The sequence below is a fragment of the Artemia franciscana genome, chromosome 10 (assembly GCF_032884065.1).
Source record: "Artemia franciscana chromosome 10, ASM3288406v1, whole genome shotgun sequence".
NCBI lineage: Eukaryota > Metazoa > Arthropoda > Branchiopoda > Anostraca > Artemiidae > Artemia > Artemia franciscana.
The window spans coordinates 14,735,610-14,759,316 of record NC_088872.1 but is presented as its reverse complement, the minus strand read 5'-3'; the positions used below and the strand labels follow the sequence as shown (position 1 = coordinate 14,759,316).

The window sequence follows — 23,707 nt, the reverse complement described above, 5'->3', positions numbered from 1 at the left end:
CTGCTGAGACTTTCTATTTGGTGAAAACAGATAGTACTTGGAGGCATTGATGAGGTTCTTTTAAAGTTTTTAAAGTCCATAAATACCAGATTTGTTACAAACCTTTAGAAATAATCGATTTCGAGCAAGATTTTTACCAAAAGGCAACAAATGACTTTTCCAGGGAGCAGAAACTAGTCAGAAAATCACTTTTCGATTTATCGCCTAAATTGCTTCACTTTTCCCTGAGGAAGTGGCGGGAGATCCGTTCATATCTCCTCTGTTTTATGGTAAGGGTCATTCATTGCCATACATTTCAGGAGTATAAATAAAATAGTCTATGTCGTTCTTGAATCAGATATTTAGAAACCCTTTTTTAGTTTTTGGTTACTGCGGGCTGTGGTTTATTCTACCAAACTACATCTTCCTGTAGTAATGATATAGGAATTAGGATTTTTGAGTATTATCCTGAATCATGTCCATTTTCTAAGAAAGAGTAAATATTGTATATAATTAGTTAGCTAATCTTGAGGTAGTTGGGACACTAGCAAGACGAAGATCAGTCCCGTAGTTATTAAGTTTACCTGTCAACTTCCATTTGATATTTTTTAAATAAATTTAGATAATAAATTCGTATATTACTCTCTTTCTTTATAACACTTCAACCTTTCAATGATTTTTACTTCCATAAATTACAGGTCTGTTGTTGAGGCGACCGATGTCCGGCTAAATATGAGAGTTGGAATTCATTCTGGCCATGTCCTGTGTGGTGTTTTGGGGTTACGGAAGTGGCAGTATGACGTATGGTCGAATGATGTAACGGTGGCTAATAATATGGAAGCTGGAGGAGAGCCAGGGTCAGTAAATCTGCCCATTTCTTTTTAACCTAAGATTCAGGGAAATATCTAGGGGGGTTCCCCGGGCCTGGACCTCCAAATCTTAATTTTTTGAATTTATGGTCATTTCTTATTCAAATTGTTCTTTTTTATTATTGATCCCCCCTCTAAAAAAATCCTTGTGATGTGCCTGTCAATGATATCTATTAATAATACCATACGGCCAAACAATTCTGATCTTTGACTGGGGGAGGGTTCAAATGCTTTATATCCCATGAAAGGGTTGAAAACACATAAAAGTGTATTTCTCTACCCCAATTTGCAGATATTTTTAAAGAAGTCATTTGAATCAATCCCTGGGTGTTTTTCCCTCCCCCTCCAAGTGTCTGCAGCAATGATGGTCCAATATTAAAAGTTTTTGAGGTTCGAAAGGGAAATTTCAAACAATTCATGTTTTTTTTTGTTCTTTTTCTTTTTTCAAGACAATCCAGCTGTTTTTTCAGACCCAAAATCAATAGAATCATGACACACAATTGATAAAATCAAGACAAAACTGATAAGAGACCTCGATAAAAATTAACTCTAAGAATGTTATGATCTTTTTAGGCTTAGAGTTTAATAAAAGAAAGGTTTTGGGAGCATTGCAACGGTATTACTTGAGAATCTAAGTCTGGTATTTATGGACATTGGGTATGAAACTCTTGTATCGAGATGGAGAGCATTGAGGTTTTTGCTTACGTTTGTTGTTTTTTTCAACAGAAGATTATCTATTTTGTAAATTTAGTTAACATTAAATTAATAAAAAGACAATGTTTTAAATGTTATGTATTTTTATGTAATACAGTAAAATTGAAGTGTTGTTTCATGCATCTGTGCTGCTGTTTCGCCTAATTGTATCATAAGAACAAATCATAATCTTTGTGTTGCTATCTTTGAGTCGATGCGTGTTTTGTAATCATAATTTAAAGTGAAAACATGTAAACCTATTTTATAAGGCTATCACAGGATTTTGTCTTGAAAATTTCTAGAATATAATTATTAAAGATTACCTTGGACATGCTACCCATAATTCTAATATTCAAGAAAATATTAGTAATGTTTTTGAAATATGGCGGCGCTTTGGGAGAAGCTTTCTCTAGGAACCTTAGGGACTAAAGGTCAAACTTACCTGTCTCAAGGTACTCTATGTGCGGCCACCCTCAAGGCGAAAATAGCCAAGGAATGACATAGCTCGGCTCTGCTGAGTTTGTCTCATTTCGTTTTGTGGTGCGATGATTTGCTTTTTCTGTTAGAGACTATTCTTCAACTAGACGCTATTTACCCTATACCTTAAATATATTATAATTCATCTTCAAACCTAGTAAAGAGCCAACCACAGCCCATAGTAACCAGTAGTTTGTCCATGACGAAATTTTCCATTTTTAGCCGGTTGGGAATGGTAACTGTTATTTCGATTAATCTCAACAGTAAAGCAAACTTAAGAAGTTTTGAAAAGAGTCTGAAACCCCCTGAAAGTGGCGCTGGATTGAGATCAAAAGTAAGTCGTTGGGATTGCAATTGTTGAAAATCCTAAACAGGGTAATTACAGTCCCCAACACCGAACAATTAAGAAAAATCCCTTTCGCATGGGTAGCACTGATATGTCTTCTTTTGTTTTTCGAGGGTGGTTTTTACCCCTGGTGGGACATTGGAACATCATAGATTTGTTTAAGGGATCATTTTAACGCTAATATTAATATGTAATGCCATATTATGGATTCATCTTGATATCGTCATCATAAAGAGCCATATGGCACCCAAAGAAACGCACTTTGGGTACCATTTCTGGAATGGAAAGGCTGGGAAGAATGAAGAGGATGAATAGATTACAAGGTTACTATTGTAATTCTCATGGTTGAGAACCCTTGGCCTTATGTTAAACTTTTCGTCAACCATATGCTACTAGGGTTACGCCTGAGCCATATCATAGTTACATTTCTGAGTAAATTAAAATTATACATGACTACTGGGTCAATAATGTATCTCGGATTTTATTGCCGATTTTATTTATGCTCAGCTTTCAAGTGAGACCTTCTTAATTGATCAATCTGCTTCGATTCAAACAATTGTGTTTTTTTTTATACCACCTGCTTGTACAGAGCTAGCACGTAATGGGACTAGATATTTTATTCGGAGGTTTTCAGTCCTTCTAATGAGATTTATTGACAGCCCTTTTCAGCGTGTTGATATGAGACATTAAACTTAAAATAAAGCTATTATTCATGTATAGTTACGAATTTATATTTCGCTTAGACAAGTAATTGGCCAGTATTTATTAGTAGAAAAAAAAATACTTTCTTCTGAGGAGTTAGAAATAAAAAAAAAACAGTTATACTGGATTGGATGTGAAACAAAGGGACTCTAGGAAGGAGGTCAAGTTATGCAACTTAAAACTATGGTTGACAAAAAATGAATGCCTTCGATATGGATTATTAAAAAATATTTTTCGCTACCTTTGCGTGGCTTACAGCTGCCTAACTTATTTTTATAGTCATCATAAAATATATACAAAGAAATGATATACAGAAGCCTATTGAATGCATTTGTTGGTGCCTTACCATCAAAATGGCTTGTCAAAAGATGCATTTTAGAGGCGATGCTAAAGGTTAGGAAGGTGTCGAAAAGAAAATATTATCATTGTGTTGTCTTATCAGAAAATATATCAATATATGATACCAGAAAATATATCAGCATATCGTACCATAAAATATATCAGTATGTCATGTCAGAAAATATATCGGTAAATTAACATAGGTTTATGGTCAAATTTGTCAATTTAAATTTTTTGCCGACAGTGCGCGGGAGGAGACGGTCACTTTTTGGCCTGATTTCTGGTGAACGTTTTTTTAATTGATTTAATTACTATGTTTTTGTATATTTTTTTTTTCTTGAAAATATACTTGCTTTAATTTAACCATGTTAAGCTCTAAATGTAAGTTATAAAGCCATTTTACTGTTCATTGTCCTATATTTTTCTTCTTTTTCTCATTTCCTTTCTATCCTGTCTTAAAGAAGCCATTTCTAATAAATTGTCGCCTTCGGTGAAAAAAACACAAGACCATTGTGCCTTTTTTTCTAATCTCATAAGAGGTTTTCTATTACTTCTTGGCCCAAGAAAGTCAACTATTAACCAGAGACGGCTTTAGTTAATTTCCTCATTGTTGCAGACGAGTTCACATTACCGAAACAACTTTAAATTTCCTTGGCGGTGCCTACGAAGTGGAGCCAGGCAATGGTGGTCAACGGAATCAATATCTGAGAGAACACAATATCCGCACTTATTTTATTGTACCTCCGGAGCGGCGGAGAAAGGTAAGTGGATTAGATTGATCTATGAGACAGGAAAAGCGTATTTAAGGTTTTCATTTCTGATGAGAGACGAAAAGGATTTGTTTAGGTGTCATTTGATGTCGAGAGTGAGCCCTTTGAAGTTCGAGTCAGTCTTAAAAAGTTTTTTTTTTATAACAGTATAAAGATGAGAAGTTGAGCTAGTTCAATGAAACTTCAATATATTTTAAATATACAAGATTAATAGTAATAATTTCTATCACATCAAAATTAAAAAAAAAAAAAATCATCAGGACATGAAAAGCTATTGCGATGACGGGCGACAAAGACGAAAGAAATAGAAAATCAATTATAAATATAATCTAATTGAATAGATGGAACGAAATTGGGGTTTTGAGAACACTGCTAATCGAATATTCGGATTGTTCTAATATTTAATTTTTTATCTTTTGTTTTGTTTTACAGGTTGTTTAGTCAGTCTTAAAAAGTTTTTTTTTTATAATGGTATAAAGATGAGAATTTGAGCTAGTTCAGTGAAACTTCAATATATTTTAAAGATCCAGTAGTGTAGGTAATTTCTGGAAGTTTATTCACCTGACTTCACTGCGGTCTATTAAACACTGTAGAAAGTATATCAGGAAAGTAATTGTTTTATCCTTCTCACGGTATTTAGTGTATGGGGTGTTATCGCTAGGATTTATTCCTGGATTTTGTACTCTAGAGTGAAGTTACAAAGGAGCTCAGAATATATTCGAAATAGATTTAGGCCTGGGTTTATGCAGAAAAGGAATACTGTAGGAAAAGCTAGTCAAAAAGATGAGTAAAGACTAATAAATACCCTGTGTGTACGGAGGGCTTCCGAAAGAACAAAATATCGCTGACAAAAATCGCTGACCTGAGTGACAAAAATCGTTAGCAAATATAAGGCTTAAAGTGAGAGCAAAATTCCGGGGCGTTTTGCAAAAATGGCGTAAGTTAACTTTCCTAATTTTAAAGGAAAAAAAAACAATGAATTTTTTTAGAAACTTGAAACTTTAAAGACTGATTTCTTATAATTTTTTACAGCCGGATTCGCTGGAAATGTCCAAATCACTGAATTTTTGTTACTTATAAGATATAGGACTTGTGCTCTTTTTGTGAAACGACAATTTCAAAATGTTAACTTGTCCAAATGCAAAATGTGCTTAAGTCTTATTAAACTTTTATTTGTTCATAGACAAATTATCAACTCTATATATAAGAAGAACAAAATCAATCAGAACGAATATTTTTTTTCGAGAAGCTCAGCTTTGTCTTAAGTGTTCTCGCGAAGCGCCTTGTCATATAGGAGGTTTCTGTAAAACCGAGTAATTCCTTTTAGATGAAGGGAAGAAGAGAGGTGAGGTCATCATAATTGGCTTTGTTGATTGCGTTGCCGTTAGAAAACTTCTGGGAAAGAACCGGGATGGTAGCAACTCGGTCTTTTTTTTTGTAAATTCATAGTTAGAAATGGCTAGTTTTCCTCGCGGAAAATTTTGAACTGTACTGTTCATAAATCCTGCGTACCGGAATCAGCGGATTCCAGTCTACTAAAACTCTTTCTTGTCCATGTCAATGTTTCTTCTGACAAAGCTTTTTATGACGAGTTCAGCATAATATAGCGTAAGACCTTTCTTTTTCATTAGATGAATATCAATAGGTATCTTGCTTCTGGCAGTCCTGATGACACTTGCCCAGTCAGCAGGCACGTCGACTTGAATGCGGGTTGTTTTTTTTCCTCTTTATCCTTACGTGGTCCTGATCACAATCAAGATGTGCTGACCAAGTTCTAGAAACTTCTTGTCAATTACTTATAGATCTCCAACAGCAACCTCGGACAAAAAGTAAGACAGCATGCCAGTAAAAATACAATCGGAAGAAGAAAAGGAAAATGTTGCACCAAATAAAAAAAAGAAGAGAATAAAGCCTTATAAAAATTTAATTGCTGATCAAAAACCGCATAAACTATATAAAATAGGTTCATTATTAAGATGAAATTATTTTAAAGTAAAGCCAGGCTAAAGAAAATTGTTCTTAATATCCTTTAAGTCACTTTTTCTAGTCAAAATTACAATAAATATTCTGATTTCAATAGCATGAGCAAATGAATTTATCTCTCATTTAGACAAAACGAGTTGCCTCCCTGTCTCATTTGTATAAGATTTATGTATATCGTTTCTGGTTTAATAAAGTCAAGTCTAAGTCTTTAAATTGAAAAAACCACGGTGAAACTATATTCAGCTATCTACATAAAAATAGTCTAAAAAGAAGTCTCAAGTTCTTTGATCCAATTGAATCTAATACACAAAGGAGTTAGCATCAACTGGACTTTATCTTGTCTCTAACAGAACAACAGATTGAATTTAGTCCGCTAGTCTAATTCTGTTCTAAACATATTTATGTGAACAAAAGACAATGCAAGTATGTTCATCAAATAGCAAAACCACACCTACATTTAACCACTCATAATTTTTAAAAGAAAGACAGATTCTACGAAAATACTTTGTATAGTCATGGGTAGATCAACCAGGTGAACTTAACAACCCACTTTGCTCTGTTTCAATCTCACCTACATTTAAAAAGAAATGTATCTTGAGTAATTTCGGATAGCAGAACAATAGCTATAGAATAAAAGAGGATTGAGACCTACTTCTTCAGATCAATTAAATTTAAGGAATCTGTTAAGCTTTAATTTTCCCCTTAGAGAACCAGTTAACGTACACCGCTTCAGTTATGCCATAAAAATAGATAAATTGACTGATAAAATAATACTTTGAAATATCATAAGCTCCTGCAGTCTTTATTATTAAATGAATTAAGGCGTTGTTTATAATCTTTAATTATGCTACGTATTTTAACGTGATCATTAATCAAGCACAAAATAAAGTCATAATCCGAATTTCATACGCTATTTTACATAATGTTTTACCTTAATAACTTTTTGTAGATTTTATTTTTATAAACTTCCCCTGTTTTGAAATTTTCCCCTTTTGGAAGACGTATCAGACTTTACCTAACACATTATGTGGCTTTGTCTTTTCCAAATCTCTTGTGATCGTATCAAGCTTTCTATTATTTCACAATTGGTCATCTGCCGAACGGCGAATGTATTTCAGAAAGTGGTGATAGACTTGAGAAAACCAGTGATGCTCTTCCTGATATTTGCACTAAAAAAAGGCACTCCTATTCACCATGTCATGCAGACAACCCTTTAATTCTCTTCAAAACTAGTCTAAATCAATATCAAAACGAGCAATATAAGAGTCCTTCAAGCCCCTTCTGTTTTCATACACTTGGCATGATGTAGGATTAAAAGGAACAAAGTTAGTTGCAAACTCTTTTCTTCTTTTAGTTCATATTTTATAAAACATCACAAATGAAAAGCAACAAAAAGCAACTAAACGAATATCACAGTCCCCAGTCAAACTTGCCTTTGACAGACAGTATGGACAAAATTGTATTTGAAACACATTGAAAGCAAAGGATTGGAAACAAGAATATATTATTTGTTTCTTACATCTACAAAATAACTTGCTGAATAATAATTAAATATTACGCTGCATATTTGAAAGAAACGTAGTTTGACTTGGTTGAAATTCCTGCTTTACTAGAAGGGCGTAAGTTCATCATCTGGGAAGAAACTGGACTCGGGCCATTTTGGCGTAGTGCTTTTTCACGTACTTGGACTTGCGCCCTTTTAGCAAAGCCTGGAACTCGGTCAAAATTAAAGATAAAACCATTTTGAAAAGACAAATCAGTAGCTGTTCGAGCTCTTTCAAACCCTATGCTTAGCTCATTTTCGGAAAAAATTGGACTCACGCTCTTTTTGCAAAACGGCACGAAATTGATCCCACCACTTGAAAACTCATTATGAGAAAAATGCGATTATATGTCTTGAACAGTCTTTTTCGAACAGTCCATAGGCTAGTTAATAAAGTTGTATCAGTGTTTTTTTGGTTTATTGATGATATGGAAAAAAAGTAAGTGGGACAGGATAATTTTGCTCATAGAATAAATTTGTTCTCTGGAAAAGCGCTTACATGTTTTTTGAAATAAAACTGAATTGTCTTTAGCTAAACAACAGGGGTCGTACAGAGTTCCCGCATAAACTATTTCCAAAGAGCAGAAAAAATTAAACTAATTGGCAAAAGTTCTCCAAAATTTTGATTTCGTACTGAATAAGCTAATTTTGCTCTCAGGTCACGAATTTGTAGACAGAAAACGAAACTAGACTCTTGGGTTTCATTTTTAATAGCATGAAGAATATAGATAGGGAGACCTGATTGGTTAATTCCGAGGATAAATTGACATTTGGGATTTCATTTCTGAAGCGACGGAACGAAAAAAAAGAAACTGTAATTTCAATATCTCCCCAATCATTCGGTGTACAACCAACGAGTCGATGAAATCCTTTGCGCCCTCCCCCTCCTAAATACTTTGCCTAGCAACACCTCTGTGCTCGATATGATATTAACGTCAAGACATTTATGACAAAACTTGAAAGTCTTTTTCTGAGAGTAAATCTTTGCACAATTTGTTAAAGTTTTGCAGGAAAATCTTTTAAGAAATCTTCACCCCTGAGTATATTCATTACACAAATGTATTTGAATAATGGAATGTTCAAGAATCTTAGTTATATTTTCACATAGAATAGCTTACCCAATAGCTTGAGTTTCTAGAGGATGGGAGAGGAGGTGGATAGATTTTACAAAAGAACGTATGCTAAGGAAATTACTTTCCGATTTGAAAGATTCTTTTTGAAGGATCCTCTAGACCAATCTTGGCTGTTCTCTCCCAGAAACCTAGAACCAATCTTGGTTCCAAGTCCAATTTATTGCTAGTTCATTTTGGTGTAACTCCAAGCCAGGTCTTAAGAAGTCACTAAAGCTTTGTTGATGACATTTTGTAGTCCTTTATCTAGACCTCTCTGAAATAATTTATAGAATTCTTTTTTCTAATTAACAGAAACACGTTGAAGATACGAAAAGGCAAAGCGGTTTCGTAGAATCTTTCGAAAATCTTTTTCCTTTTACACAATTCTAAATTCTATTTTTTTTTTAAATAAGTTTTATTCTGTGTAAACCAGGGAAACCAAGTTTGGAGTCATTTCTCCGCATTTGTCTTAATTTACTTGACTTTTTTTTTATAAAATGACAATGTTATTTCTAGAGCTTGACTTCTATCTAGCATGAAAAATAAAATCCCTGTCTCTGTTCTAACCAGGGAAATGCTTTTATTCGTTAAGTAAGAACTAACGGATAGTACCTTATCGTAGTTCTCATTCCCTTGTTCGGTAATGTTTTTTGTAGGGATGGTAATTTAATAAGTTAAAATTCCATTTGACAGGCATCCAAAGTTGACCGTGTCATAATCAACCATTGACTCATTTGAGCCTTATGCTATCCATAGAACATAAGACGCGGGCATAAGAAAACTTGGCATACTACCATATTTTGAAAAATGTTACTTGATATTTGCGACACGGATTTTTTTTCTATTAAGTTATTTTTCGGAAATGTTTTTTTATTCCGAAAATTACTTTATGTACAACTCAACAGGTTGTTTCAGTACTAAACAGTTTATTTAAAGACAATAAGTGTTTGCACCGAAAATTTACTTTTTAAGAGTTAACAGATAGTAGCCTACGTCATCTATATATATAAAATAACAGATAATTTTTTGGAAATAGAGTTTTGGAAATATAGGGCATTCAGTCGTGCTGAAGAAGTTTTACCTCCTCCGAAGTCTTTTTTAATAAACAAAAAGCTTTTGTGAGTCAACAAGAAAAAAAAGACTTCAGTTCACGACTATTTGTCCTCTTTCTAATTTCTAAATCTATATCTACTCTATGATTTTATTAATAACTTGTAATAAAAAATGATAAACAGAGTCTTATTATAAACTGTAAATATTAGTTTTATAATATATAAGATTAAGCTATATAGTCTAATTAAGATATGACTTAGTCTATATTAGTCATTAGTCTTCACTGTTATTGTTACATTATTTAGTCTTTAATATAAATCATGTATTATTTTTATGGCACTTGGTATTAACCAAGTGACATATAGCGATCACAAATTCTATCGGTCTATCGGTTCGTCTGTCTGTCGGTCTGTCCCGGTTTTGCTACTTTAGGCACTTCCAGGTAAGCTAGGACGATGAACTTTGGCAGGCGTATCGATAGGTTAAGTCCTAGATACGTTATTGACATAACAGGAACGGATCTGCTCTGTTTGGGGGAGCTGGAGGGGGGGTTAATTCTGAAAATTAGAAAAAAATGAGGTATTTTTTAATTACGAAGGAGTGAAGGATATCGTGTCTCAGAGCTCTTATTTTAAATCCCGACTGGATCCGGGGACATTGGGGAGAGTTGAGGGGGGGACCTAAAATCTTGGAAAAAGCGCTTAGAGTGGAGGGACCGGGATGAAACTTGGTGGGAAAAATAAGCACAAGTCCTAGATACGTGATTGAAATAACCGGAACGGATCCGCTCTCTTTGGGGGAGTTTTAATTCTGAAAAATTTGAAAAATGAGATATTTTTAACTTACGAAGGAGTGATCGGATCTAAATGAAATTTGATGTTTGGAAGGATATCATGTCTCAGAGCTCTTATTTTAAATCCTGACCGGATCCGGTGAAGGAGAAGTTGGGTGGGCGGAACCTAAAATCTTGGAAAATGCTTAGAGTTGAGGGATCGGGATGAAACTTGGTGGGAAAAACAAGCACAAGTCCTAGATACAGGATTGACATAACCGGAACGGATCTGATCTCTTTGGGGGAGTTGGCGGAGGGTCAATTCTAAAAACAAAATGGAAAAAATGAGGTATTTTTAACTTACGAAAGAGTGATCGTATCTTAATGAAATTTCATATTCAGAAGGACCTCGTGACTCAGAGCTCTTATTTTAAATCCCGACCGGCATTAAGCCTCTGATTTTCCTTTTAAAGCAATCAATTGATTCTTAGAATTTTGCTTCATATCATGTGAGCTCTTGGCTCTTCCGACCTCGTCGCATGTGCCATATGAGCTCTTAACCCTTGTTGTCTTTTATTACTCTTTATAAAAGTCTTTTACTAGTCTGTTTATATATTTCATGCTTATTATTACTTATTATAACAATTTATTTAAAGACAATAAGTGTTTGCACCAAGAATTTATTTTTTTAAGAGTTAACAGACGTATGTTACGACAGATAATTTTTTGGAAATGGAGTTTTGGAAATATAGGGCGTTCGGTCGTGCTGAAGAGATTTTACCTCCTCCGAAGTCTTTTTTAATAAACAAAAAGCTTGTGTGAGTCAACAAGAAAAAAAAGACTTCAGTTCAGTATTTCAGCGACTATTTGTCCTCTTTCTGATTTTACATCTACTCCATGATTTTATTAATAACTTTTAATCAAAAATAATAAATAAAGTCTTATTATAAACAATAAATCTTAGTTTTATAATATATAAGACTAAGTTATATAGTTTAATTAAAATATGACTTAGTCTATATTAGTCATTAGTCTTCACTGTTATTCTTACATTATTTAGTCTTTAATATGAATCACGTATTATTTTTGTCTTTTATTAGTCTTTATAAAAGTCTACTGTTTATTAGTCATATATATATATATATATATATATATATATATATATATATATATATATATATATATATATATATATATATATATATATATATATATATATATATATATATATATATATGTATATATATATAAATAAATATTAATTAAGACTTATTTCAACAGTTTAGAACAAGAAACAAAATCATAAGATCTTACCTCTATTATGGAAAAATTTTATCCTCTTTTTCTGAATGAGAAATGTTTGTATCCCTTAGATATTGTTTTTTTCTATTAATCCTGCGAACTAATGTTTAATATCAATCCTGCAAATAAAGTATCTGGACCGATTTCTCTATGTATAAGGCTTTTATTGTATATGATTTTACCCTTTATAAGATTGTACCTCTGTTACGGAAAAATTTCATCCCTTTTTCTGAATGAGAAATCCTTGTATCTCTTAGATATTGTCTGTTTTTATCAATCCCACAAACTAATTGTGTTTTTTTTTCATTCATATTATTTGTTACGTTTATTGTCTGTGGCGTGGATTTGTCTACAGATGTACTTCTATTCGAAGGGACAAAGCTGTTTCTAGATTTTTCTTTTTAAATTCTTCCGAAATGAAAAATTTTTGATGCCTTTTTTGGTCAATCATATAAACTAATTGGATTTTTTCATCTCTCCTGCTATCGTTCCCATTTATTGCATTTTATTCTGTAGATTTACTCTCCTTTTATTGTTACGTTTTATTGCACTTTATAATCTAGAAATACAGATCTACTCTATTTTAAGGGGGAAAGCTTCTAAAGGGTCATTTTCTCTCTTTTCTTGAATGGGAACCATTCTTATTGTTTAAGTTTACTTATTTTTTTTTAATTCACAAACTGTTAAGGTTTTATCAGTATTCTAGTTCTAAGCATCCATTTCTTAAAGGGAAAAGAAAACCCTTTCTCTTTTTACAGCTAATGAATATTTTTGCCAGTTAAACCTTTTTTTTTGATATCCTGGATATCAAGTGAATTTTCTTTCTCTTTTCAATTAGCTTTTGCTATTTTTTCGGGGGGGAGGGGGATGTCTCCAGCGGCCAGTGTCATTCTAGCTTCAAATAGTAGATTCTACTTTCCTATGCTGTTGTGTTTTTATTTCTTCTAATGTTACTTTTTCCTTATTTTCTTTTTGAATAAATCACGTTTTTATCATTGAAATACGTCTTTGTAATCCCGCGAGTAATAAAGTAATCAGTAATAAAATAATTTGCATATTTGAGAAATAAATTTTGAGCTATTTTACCAGAGCCGATGTGTCATTGTGCCTTCTACTTGTATCTGCCCATGGCTTTGTCTGAACTCTTTGTCCTCAGTCTTTATCCTCTCTGAACTCAGTCTTTGTCCAAGTCAGTTTTATTTTATTAAATATTAATTTAAAAAAAAAAACACTTTCCAAAATAGAGACCTGGATGAGGATTGAGTTGCATAGGGTTCAGCTGAATGAGGCTGAGTTGCAGGAGATTGAGTTGCATGAAGGTTTATTTTAATGGAGCTGAGTTGATCGAAGGTTGAGTTAAACGGGGGTTGAGCTGTATGAAGGTTCAGTCTTTGTATAAGGGTTTCAGCTGTTTTCACGGGGTTTCAGTTGATCGAGGGTTCGAATGCACGCAGGTTCAGTTGCAATGGAACCCTTTTCATTGACCAATGACATCACTCTGTGCAGATCGAATTCTGTCGCTGAGAATAAGTACCTGTCGTGTTTCCAACTTTTGAATTTTTTTTGTCTGTTGGATAATGTCTTGTGTTTTATTTCCATTTTTAATTTGGCGTACTAATTAAAATTTTTATTTCCAGTGTTTGCGTGTACTTATTTTATTGAAACGTGTTTATCTACTTAACAATCTCTCTCTCTCTCTCTCTCTCTCTCTCTCTCTCTCTCTCTCTCTCTCTCTCTCTCTCTCTCTCTCTCTCTCTCTCTCTCTCTCCCCTCTCTCTCTCTCTCTCCCCTCTCTCTCTCTCTATCTCTCTCGCTTTTTGTCTTTCTTTACCTACCCTTGTCTCTCTCTCTCTCTCTTCCACTCTTTAATCCTCTGAACTAATTGGAATTTATTTTTCTCTCCCACTTTTTGTTTCATTTTATTTTGTTATTGCGTTACACAGCCTCTTTTGTTCAACACTCTTCAGGTTCGGAATGCCCTGGGACAGGGACTGGGAAATGGACAGAGAAGGAAGCTCTCATTTCGAAATGTTTCGAACGTTGTCGTCCAACTGCTTCACTCTATCAAATACTCTGTCGAAGTTCCGTTTTCAAATATGACCTCGATTGGGAACAACTTAACAACCCTTGGACCAGGTCCCGACTGTCCATCTCTTCCAAAAAAGGTAAATGCATTATCAATAATTAATTATTATTATTAATTATATTTATAATGATTAATTAATATAATAATTAAATTAGCATGATTAATTTTCATTATCTATTATTATATAAGGTTAATACAATTAATCATAAAGTGAATTAATTATAACAGAATTATTAATGGTGACTACAGTCATACTTGTGGTTTTTTGTTTTGTTTACATAAGTTCCCGTAAGAGAAATGCTGTTTTTCCTCCACGAACAAATTGATTACTTAGTGAACAAATACGTAGGTGCATTTCTATGCAAGAGTTTGAAAGTGCAGAAGAACATGTATGGGCTACATATGTGGCTTTAAACAAAGAAATTGGGGAACTTACTGGAGCTAAATCTTTGGTGGTTTGACGTGCGAAGGTAGGGATTAAACTACCGCCACCTACAGTGTTTGTCTGGCCACTTCCTTAAAAAACAAGAAAATTTCAAAGAAAATTCGGTATTTCGCATGGTTAAATGATAATACAATAGGATTGTAACTGAAAGTTTTCTTTAGATGATATTAATCAGCATTTGTTTTTTCGATAGATATTTAAGTCAAAATTCAAATTGCACAAAGTTTAGTTTGAAAAGTGCAGTTCCCGGGTTAGCTTAAACACCTTAGTAGGTTAAGTTAGCTTAGGCTAGTTAGCTTGAGGCTGTTAGGCCTACTGGTAATAAAATTTTGTATAACTTCCAATGATCTTCAGTTGAAACATACGTAATAGCAGATTTTGTCCTTAAATAAGAGGGAATTCAACTCCCCTTCTGGAAATGAGCTGTCTCGAAGTTCTGGTTTAGTTTTCATGTATGACTACATGCATCTGAACGAGTTTTTGTATATGTGGCACTTTTTAGAGGGTTATAGAGAGGAGGGGGGATAAGGGACACAACTTTGAAGAAGCTGTTAGGAAGGTGAATTTTCTGAACGGAGAGAAAGAGATTTTCATCACTATAATGTTCTCTTGCTTAACGTTGTCCATAAGTTTTCTTTGTTTAACCTTGTTTAACCATTAGCTATATTTTGCTGTCTATAACGTTTCCTTGTTTAACCGTTAGCTATATCGCTGTCCATAAGGTTTCTTTGTTTAACCTTGTTTAACCGTTAGCTATTTCGCTGTCCATAACGTTTCCTTGTTAACCGTGACCATTTAGCTCTACGATTTGCAGAATTATACAAATTATACAGGAAATTTAAAAAAAAGACTTCATAAAATTAGGGAATATGTTAGATGATTCTTTCGTCAAACACGAAGATGACAAATGTTCCAGAAACAGAAGGAAAGACAATGCATCTCATGAATGATATGCGTTTTTTTTTTCTTTTTATTTTTTTTTTTACACCAGCGTCTCTTCCCTTCACTTTTCGACCCTTGTTACTCTCTTGGATTACTCATTGAAATTTTGTATTGTGGAAACGTAATAATATATTGAGTTTCAGTCCGTATGGACTAAATTTAAATGTTACTCTTCTTACTAGTTGGTTATATTCCTTCTAGTTCTGTAAGCGAAAACGTAGGTTTTACTGAGGGTAAGATGTGTGCTCAGAAGTAGACAGCCGAAAATGCAGTTGAATCCCAATTATTTGGCAAAGTCTCAACTTGTGCCACAAGCATGCTAAACGACTAAAAAGCTTGTTTTATGAACTAAGAGATGGATTATGATCTCGTTGCCACAAGCAGCCGCTGAAGCTCGCTAAACGACTAAAAAGCTTGTTTTATGAACTAAGAGATGGATTATGATCTCGTTTTAATGCTAGTTCACTATTCATCATCTTGCGTCTAAGTAATCTGAAGACAGTATTTAAATGTTAACGGTCCTGTGTCAATTCTAAATTCTTGGTTCAACCTGCCTAAGACCATAGGTAGGCGTCCCTTGTTTACCTCTCATTCCAGGCAATCTAATGGTCCTGTGTCAATTTTAAATTCTTGGTCAACCTGCCTGAGATTCTAGGCAGGCGTGACTTGCTAAAAGATTACAAGCAAATATTGGTCCAAAAAGAGAGGCACATTTACTCCCGCCGTTTACCCGCGCTAAATTAACCAAACACTTGGAAAACTATAGGTCCCATCACTATCTTAGCTCTATGACTATCTACCTTGGTTCTACTGCCCCAGGAATGACGCATGGGCGGATAATAGATATAAATATCTATTAAATGAACTAGCATCATTTTTATACAATCCTAATAAGGGGCGTTTAATGCCAGAATTGACTCTCACTCAATTGGACTATCTGTCTTGGCTTTTGCTACAATTAGCCATGACTTGATGCCCACAACTATTCCATTTTACTTCAAATTTAGTATCTAGCCATTTTTCATTCAGCCGAAGTCTTTTATTTAATTTTCTCCTTCCTTTTTTCGAGAAAGAAGTATGGAGTGACAGTCAATATTTTGCTGTAATAAGGAACCCCCGACCTCCCACCTCTGTGCAAGTAAACATATGAATATAAAATTCTAAGTTAATCTCCAAGACAATAGGTGGGAAGCTGCTACATCTTCAGCCTCCATATTGCATCCAAAGCATCATCAACAGTATCCAAAGCAAACAGCATCTTCAGCATCAAAACACTTACAGAAGGCAAGTTTGAAGGCAAATTGATTCCCACATATTAATTTGAGTGATTTGGGACAGTGGGGAATTTAGGGTCTAAGGTATTTTTGACCCCCCCCCCTGGATTGACCCGATGTGACGAACATAGAAAAAATAACAATAATCTCAAAATTATAGGGAAAGGGACTAAGGACTCCTTGTGTGTCTTAGTACAATTATTCTATTCTCTTTTATCTCACATAGATTTCTAGTCGAAAGTTCTGACAACAGAGTCAGATTCTGTCCAAGAAAATTAGATTATTGATAAATACATAAAAAGATGAATAGATGATCTAACGTATTGGTGAACTTGACTAGCGAATGCTCTCAATTTGCTCTAAAGAGAAAAGGGGAGGGGGGATAGTTAAGCTACTGATTTTCTATGTGTCAACAAAGTCAAACGGATTAAGTTGAAATGACCAAAGACGACGAGCACAATGATACAAGTATTATGGGTTTGCCTTTTTATATGTATATTTATCTTTCCCTCTTCACTATTAAAAAAGTTTTGTTTTTGACTCCAATATTCAAGTTCTAATTCCTACAAATACGACAACCAAGAACTTTTATGGAAAAATAGGGTCCAGCTGTTATCAGTTTTGTTCATATTGTAAAATAGCATCATTGTTAGTTAAATAAAATTCTTTAGTGGTTTTATATAGTAGATGTATTTTGAACGAAGTGCCAATAACTGCCTCCCAGTGCCGATAATGCCTATTAAAATCTTGACATTTGATTAATTTATATGTTAATATGTTGCCCAGTTGCTATATGGTCTAATTCCTGGAAACATAGAGCATATCTGCACCTCAACTCAATTGAAATGATTTTATTGTCAGACGCCTCACACGGTCCTGCCGATCGGTGGCAGTTCTTGTTATAATAAAAGATAAGGCACAAAATAGGTAAAAATCACAGCCATAGCCATCGGCATACAAATTTATATGTTGACTTGAAATATCACAGAGTCAAACTGAAACCTAAGACATTGAAATATTCAACTATGTGTAAAAATGAAATAAATAACTCCGAATTCAAATTAAAGAGAAAAAATCTTTACAATCTACAATGAATAAAAAGAATAATGGAATAAAACAAATGAATATGTGCTATTATTGACAATTGCGTGTAGTATGAAAAATCTTAACAAACAAGGCAACCAAACTATTTGCGTACAGCCTATGTCGTGCTCCGCACCTGGAGGACCAAAGTTGCTATGCTTTCTACGCCACATATCATGCGGTAGGAGCCTTAAGTCAAGTTAGTTTAGCTGTTTAAGTTTGACACTTTAAGTTCCTTTTTGCTGATATCTATTTTTTTGGGATATCGTAATATTAGCCGAAAAAGTACTAGAACAGCTTTGTTTACACAATAAACAAGGTCTAAAGTGCAGAGTTTTACTCTATGATTTTTCGAAGTTTTATATTTTATTTTTACTATATCAAGTAGTAAAGCAGTAACTAATTTAGTAGTATAAGTATGAATAAATACTCTTCGAACTGAGTTTACTGACAAATCAAGCACTTGGCCAATAACAAAAATCTTAAGAGATTAATAGTCTACAAGTAAATCAGCAACATAACTTGTCGGACGACCTGTGCATAATTTACGCTCTAAATGCATATTACGGATGCACATACTCTATAAGGAAACAAAACTATAACATAAACTCCCTTGTAAGGATTAAAAACTTGTTGACTGTATTTGTGTTAAGAGAAATACTCATTTCAGGTCCCCACTGTACTACGTCATGCGGTTGTTTTCAGAGCCGATGACTAGTTATTAGCTGGGACTTCTGGACACTTAATAATGAGATAATTATAATTTAAACAGATAATAGATTAGAAATAAATGTAATATTTTATTTAGTCTAGTAAAAGCAGCGACGGATTGCGACGTCCCGTAAAGAAACGACACAATAGTTTGCACTGTCATCAGCCTTCGAACCGGATTAACAAATACCTAAGTCAAGCCATTGATGCGCGATCCGTTGGTAAAGAAAAGGCGGATCATGTCAATCTGTGGACATTGAAGTTCACTAATCCAAGGAAAGAAAAACAGGTAACCGAAAAATGATATTGACCATTTTAACTTTATGATTAGGGGTATCATTTGAGGTAAGACCCTACGGGTTATGCCTCCCCTTGCTTAAGAATCGTAATTTCATAAAACCTCATGTGTCAAATTAAGAATTTCCTCAACTCCAAATTGACCAGAAATAGGATTTATCGGCATGCCTTCCAACTCTAAATAATTCTTCGCTCTTGAAAATCATACCATTGTCCTCCCCCCGCCTTTAGGGAAGGGTTTTTGGGTCAGTTTCCGGCCTAGATTTTTAAAAACTCTTTGTTTTGACATTTCAATTAAAATATATGAAAAACTAAATGTTCTCTTCCGTAGATTTGTTGATTTTCAAAGAAAAATCTGGCTTGTTTCTCAATGAAAAAGAATCGGGAACAATCCTTCCCCATCCCTTCCCCCTACATTTTCGTGACTAGTGCTCCTGACTGCTACTCTTCTTTGTGAGTATGCTTAAAAACAAAACAAATGCCTTTTGTGCACCACTACTATATCCAACTTGTCTTATTCTCATTTCCTTGTAGAAAATAATGAATATTTATCTGAAAGGGATATTGTACTGCGCTTTGTGAGATGTGAAGCACCATACCTAATTGTGAAGATGTGAAATACCATAGCCAATATTCAGCACCATACCTAATCTTCTACGGATTTCTAAAAAATTAAGTTCCAAAAATAGCTTTCTCAAAAGCTTGAAAAATCTTAATTTCGCTCTCCTGTTATTTTAGATGCGTCAAGACGGGGTCCAAGTTTTCTTCTTTTTATTTTTTAACGGAAAACGATAACGCGTTATCTTACAGACCTGTGTGGATCTGCTATATTACAAAAGAAGGCTCGAAACAAATTTAATTTTTTTCATTCAAAAGTTGTTTATTTCAAGCTCATTTCATATCAAAGTAATCTTTTAATTAGAAGTGAGGAAGTTTCTGCGATTTGTTGGATTGGATTTATGTGTTGGATGCAGAGGCTTCATCATCGGGGGTATAAAAATATGATTTTTTTTATCAGCATGATTTTATACACCATTTTCGCTATTGAAGCTATTTAAATGGGTTGTTCGTGACAGCCCTTACATTAGTAGCAAGAAAGTGTCACGAAAAACTGTTGGGAAACAAAGCTGGTCATAAAACCCGTTAGTTGGGAATAAAACTACCACTAATACCAACAACTCACTGCAGCACCAAGCCGCTTGATACCAACACAGTTGCGAACACTCCTCCTCCATCCCAATCTATTCAAAGCCTTCCTCTTTACATCCTCCTTGGAAGTTCCAATTTTCTTTAAATTTTTTATTGCGACATCCTCCCACCCCAACCGAGAACGAACTGCTTGTCAGGCCATCTTTGGCAACATGTCATCCTTTGTCCACTGAACGTCTCCTAGTCATCTCAACTATTCTCTCGTTATAGCCTTAAAAAACAGGATTGAAAAACACTTTTTGTACAGACTGACTACACTTCTACTATTATAATCCATTTTTATCGATTAACCAGTGTAAATAACTGGTCTCAGGTATGATCTTGCAGTGTTCCAACAATACTATATATATCTTAGATTATTTAAATAATTTATCTTTAAATTATTTTGATATATATATATATATATATATATATATATATATATATATATATATATATATATATATATATATATATATGTATATATATATATATCCTGAAATCATTAACTGTCAAATAAGAAAAAAAAGTTGAAGCTGGAAGTTTTGTTGTATTGTATAGGATTAACGACGCTTCTTGACTGCTAAGGTCCCTGCGTCGGCCCGTCAGTGTGTTGCTACAGCAAGGTTCGATCTCTAGGTCACGTATTACTAAGCTAAGGTCAAACCCACTACCCCATCTCAGGACAGATATCTGAATCAAGGTCATAATTGTGATAATTTGAATTTACCGCCAAAAACGACTAGCCAGAGACAATTTCCGCTAGCGGCTTGAGTTTACTTTCCAAGTCTAGCTAATTCTTTTCTTCTCGCGAATTACGGTCTAGCAGATTTATATTTTTGGCCTATAATGGAAATTAACAAAGAAGAGCTAAGCCGGCTTCAGTTTTCAATTCCTGAATAATGCCTTTTATTCAGTGACACGCATCAACTCTTTCTTAGCTTCGCATTTAAGTCATTGAAGAAAAATCTAAAGCATTTAAAACTTTATTTAAGCCCTATCTAACCTTTACTTAAACCTTTTAAACCTATCTAACGCTTATTAAATCCTAACCTAACCCTTGGTTTAACTTTATTTAAAAACCTGCAATAACTATTTAAAACGCTATTTTGTTCTCCTGTTGAGTTATAAAAATGTTGGATACACCCTTTGCGCATGGCGGAATCCCATTTCTCTTCTTCATTCACATGAAAATGATGAAACACCATCTTGAACAGATTCATCTATTATATTACGCAATATGCATGATTGAAACCAGATTGTCGAGAAATACACTTTAATTCGGATTTTTTTTTTTTTTGATTTTCATTAAAGTCCTTAAATTTTTTTTTTCTGAAAGTCTTCAAAATCGTACCCCCTTCCCCCCTCCAATGAGTTATGAAATATCACACTCACTATTTGAGTACAGTGACCAATACTCTTCTCTCTTTTTTCTTTAACAATAAAAGGTGGATCGCCATTCAGAGGCTTTCTTCTATTATATTGGAAAAAAGATATACCAAAGCAAATTAAATTGTTTAAAGAAAATAGAGTCAAGAAACTCCAAGGATGGTCCTCTATTTAAATTGATGAGCTGAAACCCTATTGTAATCAAGTATGATGGAACAGAAAAACTTGTTGAGTCTATGCTAAAGAGAAAGAAAAAGAATTTTCAAAGAAAGCGCAATTTTTGCTTCCTTTTTAATCCTAGGAATGACGCATGGGCAGCTGATAGATAGACTTATCTATTAATAAATGAACTGATAATCATTTTTATACAATCCCAATAAGGGCTTATGCCAGATTTGCCTCTCACTCAATCGGATTATCAGTCTTGGGTTATTCTACAATTAGCCATGGCTTGATGCCCACAATTATTTGATTTTAATTCAAGTTTATTCATGAATTAAAATCAAGCAGTTGTAGGCATAATGGCTAATTGTAGGAAAAGCCAAGACATATAGTCCCATTTAGTGAGAGGCAAATCTGGCATAAGCTCTTATTAGGATTGTATAAAAATGATTATCAGTTCATTTGTTAAATGATAAGTCTATCTATCATCCGTCCATGAGTCATTCCTAGGGTAGAACTAAGCAAGTTGCTGGAGTACAAAACAGGGGCATACCTGAGAGTTTGTATAAAAAGGAACGGGTTTTGGAGGAGAGAATACTTCGAAATGTTTTTAAAACTGTCTTGAAAGTTGACAGAAATAATCTGGCTAATTTTGATAATAACATCAAAAAAGAAGAAGTTTGAGGAATATAGAAGAAAATTTCTTTCTGTTTTTAATGAGAAGGAGGTGTACCCCTTATCCACCCATCCGCCTGTGTGACTTACCCAAGTTTGGACTTAAGGAAAAAGCTATTAATGCATTCAACTTGGCAAAATTAAATCAAATGTTTTGTCTATCAAACCTCTATGGAACCGCTTTGCATTCCTCTTCCAAAAAATCCATGATGTAAAAGAATGGCTTTATCCCAAATGGCATCCTTTATAGAAAACGTACAAAAGGCTATCTTCCAAAGAAATCAAGGACGAACCGAACAACCATGGCAAAACTGAAAAAAAAAAAAAAAAAAAAAAAAAAAAAAAAAAAAAAAAAAAAAAAAAAAAAAAAAAAAAAACTCTAATATGGGACAATCCAACAAAACTCATGGAAGAAAATTATAACTGCGGATATTTTGGCTGAAAGATTAACTTGCTGTACTCATTGCAAACGATAAAGAAAAGTATAAAAACATTATACAGCTAAAAACAATAGGGACTTTAGGGAGATAATCAGAACTGAAATATAATGAAAAACCGAGAATACATAAGTACTATAAAATTAACAGTGAGATTAAGACGATTGTTAAACATGTCTTCGGTGCGTTTGTCTTCTTGAATTCTTCTTTTCTTCGGGTTCGCTTTGCTCTTTTTGTTTGTTTTCTCTTCTTTTACTTTTGTATTGTTTTGCATCTATCGTTATCATTTGGGATGGGAAAGCCTTGTTCATTATTTGCGAATGTCCGTATTATATTGTTCTTCCGTGACTTCCACTGGCCAAAAGGACTGTTTCTTTTTTCCGTGCTAAGTTTTTTTTTTGTCGCTTTTATGAAAGCGTCAGTCAACAATGAACCTGTTACAACAGATTCTTTCATAACGAATCTACTCCAGAGGTTTACAATAGCCCATTGGTGAAGTAAAGCCCAATTCAAAGAGAGAAGCAATAAAGACAGCCAAAGATGTGGCTGCAGCTCTGTGAAAAAATGTTCACAGTCTGAAATGATGCTATTTGTCATGATTGCAACTACTCATTTAACCAGAACTTAAAAAAAAACTCTAGGAAACATGTCGCTGTTGCATAAGTTACTGTAAAAAAAGAAATAGTAAAAATGTATGCCTGATGAAAAATTTCTGATTAAATATATGAATTTATTGTAAAAAAAGGCACTAAATTCACTGTTAAGATTTATTGCAAAGAAAACCTTGTCAACCAGTGTTACTTGTAGGAATTAAACATAGGTTGTCTTTCAGTTTTTACCCCCCCCCCCCCCACCAAACTTCTTCTTAAATGTATTTTGCTAAAAAAAAAAAAAATCCTCAAAGATATTAGATATGAAATTTGAGCGATTGGCATAGCAATGTTTCAGGCCATAAAGTATTGTTTTTATTAACCTATTGTTATGATTTTTCCTGCTGATTGGATTTTTTTTTCTTTTTTTATGGACTTTCCCAATGAAACGAATTGTGAGGAGATTGTTTCGTCCAAGTTGGGTTTAC

At 33.8% G+C, this 23,707-nt stretch overlaps 1 protein-coding gene across 4 annotated transcripts in view; it reads left to right on the top strand.

Moving 5' to 3' along the window:
• Positions 1-23,707, top strand: part of LOC136031823 (Ca(2+)/calmodulin-responsive adenylate cyclase-like) — a 191,284-nt gene that overhangs the window by 107,766 nt on the left and 59,811 nt on the right. For 3 of the 4 annotated variants that reach the window (XM_065711644.1, XM_065711642.1, XM_065711643.1), the window contains exons 9-12: positions 678-836; positions 4,022-4,166; positions 13,884-14,105; positions 18,579-18,770. In XM_065711644.1, coding sequence (XP_065567716.1) covers positions 678-836; positions 4,022-4,166; positions 13,884-14,105; positions 18,579-18,770 — 718 coding nt within the window. The remainder of the gene's footprint in view (positions 1-677; positions 837-4,021; positions 4,167-13,883; positions 14,106-18,578; positions 18,771-23,707) is intronic. The other variant, XM_065711646.1, reaches the window with a different exon arrangement.